At 36.1% G+C, this 8,041-nt stretch overlaps 1 protein-coding gene across 1 annotated transcript; it reads right to left on the bottom strand.

Annotated features, from left to right (window-relative positions):
• Positions 1 to 4,212: 4,212 nt before the first annotated feature.
• Positions 4,213 to 7,032, bottom strand: LOC129220655 (uncharacterized). Its single transcript, XM_054855084.1, has one exon. It carries the CDS (start codon positions 7,030 to 7,032, stop codon positions 4,213 to 4,215), a length of 2,820 nt encoding a protein of 939 aa, XP_054711059.1.
• Between the last annotated feature and the right edge of the window lie 1,009 nt (positions 7,033 to 8,041).

Here is an 8,041-nt window from a genome sequence, read left to right as displayed (position 1 = left end):
GAATCACATAACTGAGCCTGGAGATGAGTTGAAAATATATATAAAAGTTTCAAGCAAAATGTACATAATTTCATTCACAAGTAACGCACATTTATACGGATCACGATATTCAAAACAAATCGCTGGAAACGAATATTGCACACACAGAATGTAGTTTCTAGTTTTCTCATCATCCAACTAGCATGTTTTACAAAATTTACATCATATTTTGATCAGTGATGACAGCCCGAACAACACCAAAATATTTCGTCACAAAATCACAATGAGAAACTGGAATGTGAATCAAGAAAATGGCTTCAACTGTGTGAAATTGAATTATAAAAATTATTCATCGATAATAAACTTAGCGTATATCAAATTTTATTTTTAAGTTACAATTATTTTGAACTTAGTACTATAAAGGGTGAAAAGTTAAATTCATTTTTTTTTCCTTTTTATCTTTATGTCTAAAAAGCATAAAGTTTTCTTGCAAATTCTATAAAAAAAAAATAGAATGTAAAATTTATTGCAAAAAAGTATTTACTGCGGACTCTCGCATGGTTACAAAAATTCACTGTTTTTTCTATTTTTCTGTCTAAAAATCATGAATTTTTCTTCTAATTCTTACAATAGCTAGAAACTAAAATTTGTTGCAAAAAAGAATTTACAGAATTAAAACAAAACCTTTTTCTTAATTTTAAATAGAGCATCGGTTATCTGCACGTCGCCGTCGATCGGTTGGAACATCAATGAACGGATAACTTTCAGTCGGTTAAAGTCAGGTTGCGCACTATGTTGAAGTTTTTCTGGTAGCCTTGTCAAATTACGTTAGTGAATGATAAACAGATTACAGCTTGATACCAACTAGTATTGCTTCTTTGTTTCATATTACTCCTCTGCAGTACTGTCACAACCAGTGGGTGGTCCGTCCCAGATGACACCCTTCTTGGGGGGAGGGGCATCCAAAGTGAATTTAAGAATTTATAAGAAATATAAATGCTTAAAATCTTTCAAAACTACATCTTACTAGCAGTACCAGTATGGCGCTCCCCCGTCCTGTTTTTACGCGAAGTTCGACGCCTTCGGCGGCTGTTTAAAAAAATTGGCAGCAGTATTAATTAATCGAAATCTATTTTTTTTCGTATTTTCTTTCCTGTTTCCAGTTGAGTTTTGTGTCATACACCATTTTACGCCAAAATTGCCGCCTTCGGCGTCTACCTACCTGTACGACTTATCTCTATTTTTTTTTATTCGTCTCTATTTATTTTAACCTCCCCGCCCATTTTCTAATCTAAATAAAGATTATTTAAAAAACTGCGTTTTATTCGTTTAAATAAATAGCGCGAAAAAAAGCTTTTTCCTTGTTCCAGGTAGTGTACAAGAAGTAGCGTTTGCAAAAAAAAAAAAAACTCATTATTTTAATTATATTAAGTGCGCACAAATATGTAACCTAAAATAGATACAGCGAAACGTCCGGCGGGGAGGGGGGATTGACAAAAAAATAAATGAAATTCCTACACAAAAAAAGTATAGAAAAAAACCAAGTGCTACAATTAGCAACAGCAAAAAAAGAAAGAAGCTTTGCAGCGAATAAGATTCAATCCAGGTTGTGACGTCAAAAGCATGACGTCTCAGCAGTTCGGAAGAGAGCTTTTTTCCCCCCGATGGGGGGCGGGGGGCAATGCTAGAAGATACGATGTATTAATCTGAATTTTAAAAGTTGTAAAAAAAAAAAAACCTATTGCATATTTTTGAAAAAAAAAAAAAATCTGAAGAGGGTGAAAGGTTTTGACTACTACATACTAAATTTTCAGAAAGAAATCTCTCATATACTTTTGTGGGATTGAATTGGAAAGAATTAAATCGAGGAAAAAGCGAAAAACAAAGGGTTTTTTTTTTTCCAAATTTCATTAAAAAAATTGCAAATGAAAGCTGTCGCGTATTTTTTTTTTAACTTTTTTTTTTCTGAAGAGGGTAAAATGTTTGGACGACAACATACTAAATTTTCAGAAAGAAAGCTATCATACTTTTTTCGGGATGGGTTAAGAAAAAAGTTAAACCCAGGAAAAAAGTCAAAAGGTCGCGAAATATCCATTTTGACGATTCCCAATTTAATTACAACGAGTTTTCTCGTGACATCTGTATGTATGTATGTGCGGATGTGCGTACGTGCGTATGTATGTCGCATAACTCAAGAACGGTATGTCCTAGAAAGCTGAAATTTGGTACGTAGACTCCTAGTGGGGTCTAGTTGTGCCCCCCCTAGGCCCCACTAGGGGGGGAAACGCTCGAATGCCCCTTTTGGTTGCATTCGAGCGTTTCTAAAGGGGTCTTTTGCCCCTTTTGGGGGGGGGGATCATTGTTAATTTCGATGTAAACTCAAATGGTGTTATCGTTTGGCGGACACTTGGCGATATATCGCCAGCCTTTTGTTTGACGAGTTTTGTCGCCAACTTAGCGACAAATTTGGCGATTTTTAAAATTTTTTTTTTTTTAATCTGATTTCAATTTGGCCCCTGTTGGTGATAATTTGAGAGTAAACTATTGAATCACATTAAAATTGCCAGTAATGGGGAAGTGACATTAAATTGAAGTAAAAAGAAGTCAAGTGATGCACACAACAGCTCGTTTCTTTTTTTTTTTTTTTCGAGAAGGTACAATTACTTAACTACCAAAAATAAAAAAAATAATACTTCAAAGCAAATTTTATCATAAAATGCAATGTTCTTTCTTCATGCACTGTAAGTTTCAGAACAAATTTCCAGTTTGTTCTTTTTGAAAAAGGTATGTCGTCTTTACTATTTCACTTTACCCCACATTTCGCTGTATTGCAAGGGACGAGGCATGTAAAAATTATTTTTTATGAAAAATCTGAAAATTTTCCGCTTGGTTACACATTGAGTTTCTGAAAAAAAGGGAAGGGGAGGGGGGAATTCTACCGTGGGCTGGTAAAGGACAGTAACTGCAAACTTTTCTTTTCTTTTTTTTTTTTTGTCATCCATTGCACATTAATTTTATTGCACAAGCTTGCTGATTTAGTTTTCACTGAAAAAAAAAAAAAAAAAGACGTCGAAGTAAAACATTTCCCAATTTTTAGCATTGAATCCATCACCTATTTCTTCAAATATCTTGAAACCTCCTTTTTGCAGATACTGCCGTTTACTTGACCGCGGCATATTTGGCATATGCCCTAATTTTTAGCTTGAAAAATCTGGTCATGTTATCTAAAAATTAATTGATTGTTTAGAAGTTTTAGACTATTCCTCGAAGAGAATTTTCAGCCGTAAGTAGGGGGGGGGATCAGAGAACTTTCATTGTTTAACCTGAAGATTATTTGGAATAGAATCATCATTGCGCAAAAGGATTGGAAACAACTGCCGTTCCTGAGAAAAACATCACCTTACAGAGGTTGAAAACTGCAAAGAAATCCTTCAATCGGAAGGTGATTTTTGATCATATTGTGCACAAATTTGTGGGGACCTTAAAATATTATTGTTAAAGAGGAATTCATTTTTGTACCGGATAGTCAATATGATTTGCAATGAGGCATAGTGTTTTTCGAAAGTTAATCTGAAATTTTAAATGAACTCTTAAAGCTGAATTACTTTTTTTCAACACAATTTAAACTCTCGTGTTTGAAGTTTGGGGAAAACTCATTTCTTACCTTTCCCAAAAATAAGGAAACCTTACATTCAACTTTTACACTTGATAATCCAAACTATAAATCAGAGAGATTCGTGTTTTTCACATGCTTGAAGAATTAGTGCACACAAAGAAAAAGCAACGTATTTAAGAGCTTATTTTGAACAAAAGCATTATAAATTTCGCCTTTCACCAGTATTTAACCTGAGTGGCCTTAAACTAAAATCTGGGGGCACCCCGAACTAAGATTTTTCGGTGGAGGAAATTCGCAATGTACCTGAATTTAAATCTGAATAATAAAGTGAGAACATGCACGAAACTCACCATCTCTTGAAAAGATACATTAAGCATTTGCAATATTGTAATATTGTCTTCAAATTTGCCGAACTATCAGACAAAATTTACCGAATAAGAGAAGTTTTGGAAGGACTGAGTGACCTCCCATCACTTCCCGTTGGGGCACCCCTGCTAAAGCCTGATATTTGCATATTTGTTTTTCGGATCTTTTGTTGCTGATGGTAAATTAGTATGATGCGAGATAAAATAGCAACATTTGCTTCTTTGAAACCTCTAACAAAAGTCAATCAGTTCCTATACATTGTGGCTGTCTATAATTACATCATTTTCCCTCAAAGTGCTCAATTGAGTTTCATTTGAAGCTCCGCTACTATTCGAAATGGTGGACACCACCGTGTCCGAGGACACTGTGCGCTTCATCACATTAGCTAATTTGGATAGAGCAGATGTTGAATTTGTTCCACAGTTTATTCTTTTCGCTAACTGCCGGAATGTTTTTCTGTAGAGTTCAAAAACTGTACGATTACAAACAAACACACAGAAAATGAATACTCCTTGTAGAGTATTAAAAATAATGAAGCAATAAGTAAGAATTTGGCCAGTTAGCTTTTCCTCTCTGACATATGCTGCGGCGAAGGCTGTTGCCCAAGTAAGCCCGATAACCAAAGCCATTCGGGAATATAAGAAAACTTCACTCTTACCTTTTCTGGCGTTGCTTTGGTTCGAAAGGTACAAATTGTGTCTTACACTCCTGATCGAAATAATTGTTAAAACAAAGAAGCAATAGTTGACAAACATAATCAATCCAAGTGGCAGAGCGAAAAATACGATGGCAGCACATTTGCTTGTGATCCAGCATCTATCACTCCTTCCATAATGCGGAGAAAAATCACTCTCAACAAATTGATCGAGTAAAGTAGCTACAGCTATTATCAGAAGAGGAATGACGTATGAGTACGCCATATACTTCAGTAAATATTCGGCTTTGCTGCGTATGCTGCTTTTTATGTATTTGTTGCCAAAAGTTTGGTACAAATCGTACGCTATAACATTCATCCACATTAGAGAACATAAAATCTCATAATGAAGAATTAGAGCTACCATTTTACAAGCTAAGCCGACCACTGTGCTTCGTTGCCCGAAAATAAATGTAATTTGCATACATATCAGACAAAATGTGAGATTCATTGTATTACATCCGGGAAGATTCCGGAGTTTGGGGAATATTGTGTACGTAATAAATACTATACTCAAGGCGATGATGGAAATCCACGAAAGGATATAACTGACTAAAGCTTGAGCGATGTTCATATCCAATCTGTAGAACTCGTTTGTGGTATTCGGTATAACAGTATGGAGACACATCAAAATGCTATCGTTGTCCGTCACTTCGTAGACATTGTTTATAATTCGATTGCTGAGGGAAGAGTTGTGGATCACGACTGTGCCATTCCTAAGAACTTCGTATTCGTGTCGTTCTAACAAAATTCGTGGACAAGATTCATCCAATTTTGCTTTCCAGTCACAAATCACAGCTAAACCACTTACGTTTATCAAATTTCCACTGAACTGGTAGCCTTGGAAAAGAATGTCGGCCACAAATTGTCCACTTGAGTAAAACTTCTGAGTTTTGTTGACATAGATGCCTTTTATTTTGTTGCCAACTAATGGAGAACTGTCATTTCCCAAAACTAACGTGAAGTCAGAATTCCAATATTCTTTCCGTTCTCCTCCATTGTCAGGGTTGCACCAAGATGTTAAAGTAGAGACGGTTTGGTGTAATTCAAATATTCTTCCGGTTACATTGTTAACTTCAAATTCAAAACCGTTAATCGAGAGTGCTGAAGCTAGCATTGAAACTATGCTATCTACTGAAGGCTCAAGCGCTGTATCGTTAACAGATATATCTTCATATAAATCGAAATCAATTGTAAATGTTATTAGTTCAGAATCCTCCATGTTGTTCACAAAAATCATCATTTGTTCAATATCAGTGAAATTGGCAACGCTAACATTAAAAGAAACGTTTCGAATGCGTTCTTTTTTAATGTTAAAAGATTGACACAGCGAATCGTGAATAGTTTCACAAATTTCACTCGGTTCCAGCCCATGAAAGTGCAATATATCTAAAAGTTCCATTTCGGCACTAAGTGACAAATGCACGAACTTCGCATCAGAATCAGGAATCTTTGCCGTCTTGTTATACGAACTCACTTGACCTTCAAAGTCCTCTTTCTTGACACACTTATAATCAACCAAAACAAACTCTGTCGAGCAGTACAACTTGCGGCAAACTTTGCTGAATGGATCCCAAATGTAACTTGAACCACATAGTTCCTGGTAATACTTCATGTCTTTCTCCCCTTCTGATGAGATATACATCCTTTCTCGACCATCAAGACCGAAGTTGAGCAAAATCGAGAACGCGGCAGGAATGTCATCCATTCGAATGCCTTGTATATCACCTGTAACAAAATCAGCAATGAGTGGCCTTATGAGGCCATTCATAAGTTCTCTTTCTTTTGAAGGATCTAGGGCCCATGGAGAACATTTCAGGCTTTGTATATTTGCATTATTGCACATTGCACAGTAAATGTTTTTGTACAACGTAGTCTTAACATTTCCATCTGGGGTGCTAATTAATGCTCCAGAATGGTTCAAGCAGAAATTGACTAGATTCGAACTTCTTGTGGATGGGCAAGTGTCAATTGCTGTCGGTAAACACCTTCGTAAAACAATGTTTGGTGTTATACTAGAATTTAACATGCTTTCATCTGCCAACTTAAACTCTTTTGTGATATTCTCAAAATCCAGCAATGCAAATGTAGTCACATTTTGGAAGTTGCAGATAGCACAAAAGGAATTTTTATATACAATCCCGTTGTCGCCGATGACTGGTAAAGTTTCACTTTTACATGTCTTGCAAACTTTTAACGAAAATCTGCGACATGTTCTTTTAATAGCTGGCCCACACTTTGGTTCGACAGATACATCACATTTTAATCGAAAATTCTGCTCGCATTTTGCAAACGCAATTTCGAGGCAACCTTCTTGGAGGTCACTCTCTTCTCTGAAGAGAGCAGCATATCTGCACTCTTGTGATGTTTCGGACATACAGCGTTTCTTGAAAAGCCCTTCGGGAAATTCCTCAGAGCATTGCGCTACAGTTATTACAGGGAAAATATCAAACAAACGAGTGCATGATGGCGTTGCATGTCTTTCAGGAAAAACAGTTTCTGTAGTATTTGAATCCAAGTGACAAAGTTTTTCAAAATCAGAACAACAGTCATTATAATAGCTGCAGAGAGGATCACAGTTGCAAATATATGGTAAAACAGAAGGCTGTCCTCCACATCGGTCTGTACAGGAATCCAGTGGGTAGCACAAAGAACTGTCATTTAAAGAAAGAGAGGTTTTGTTAATTGTAGTATGTGTTTCTTCAGAAGTGGTAGCAGCATATGGATCTGGTTTTGAAGAACCATGCACAGTTTGTTGATGTTTTCTTTGTGCCATCCACGCTTCGGTAAGCAAAGATTCCCGCTTGTGCACATTGTCCGAAAGCGAAATGGTTGAAATTTCTTGATTTACTCCAACAATTAAGTGCAGAAAGAATGCAATTGATAGAACATATTCTTCTGTTACCAGCATGATGATGAAGTTAGCAGGAGAGCTAGTTATCTTTTTCGAAACTTATAACACATAAAACTTTGCGGAAATTTGATGCAATACATTCAAAATTGCAATACATTACAGAATTAATGATGGAATCATTTTTTATAGCATGAGCAAAATTCTTTCAAATACGACATGCTTTCCAATAAAACTACCTATATTCTGGAACAATGGAAAGAATCTTGCATTGAGGTATAGCTTTGGCCGGTAAATATTGCAGAGAATAATGTATGGTAAAGTAAACGCAGGCAGAGAGCACTTTGATACCTATCAATTAACTGCAATCTACTCTGCTCTAAGAATCATGTTTTTATCTTTCGCTTCGTCGCTTCTCGACAGGTGTGGGTAAGGCTCTGAGAGACGCCATATGTTGCAAAGGGTTAAAGATTATGGCTGAAGTATGAATATTTAGAATGACGCGAGGAATGACGCGTGGGTTTGGAAAAAATCT

Source organism: Uloborus diversus, chromosome 4 (assembly GCF_026930045.1).
Source record: "Uloborus diversus isolate 005 chromosome 4, Udiv.v.3.1, whole genome shotgun sequence".
Classification (NCBI taxonomy): Eukaryota; Metazoa; Arthropoda; class Arachnida; order Araneae; family Uloboridae; genus Uloborus; species Uloborus diversus.
The sequence above is the reverse complement of the archived record's forward strand: the minus strand, read 5'-3'. Positions and strand labels throughout refer to the sequence as shown.

Coding starts and splice junctions, on each gene's coding strand:
- LOC129220655 (XM_054855084.1), bottom strand. CDS start 7,032: ATGTCCGAAACATCACAAGAGTGCAGATATGCTGCTCTCTTCAGAGAA.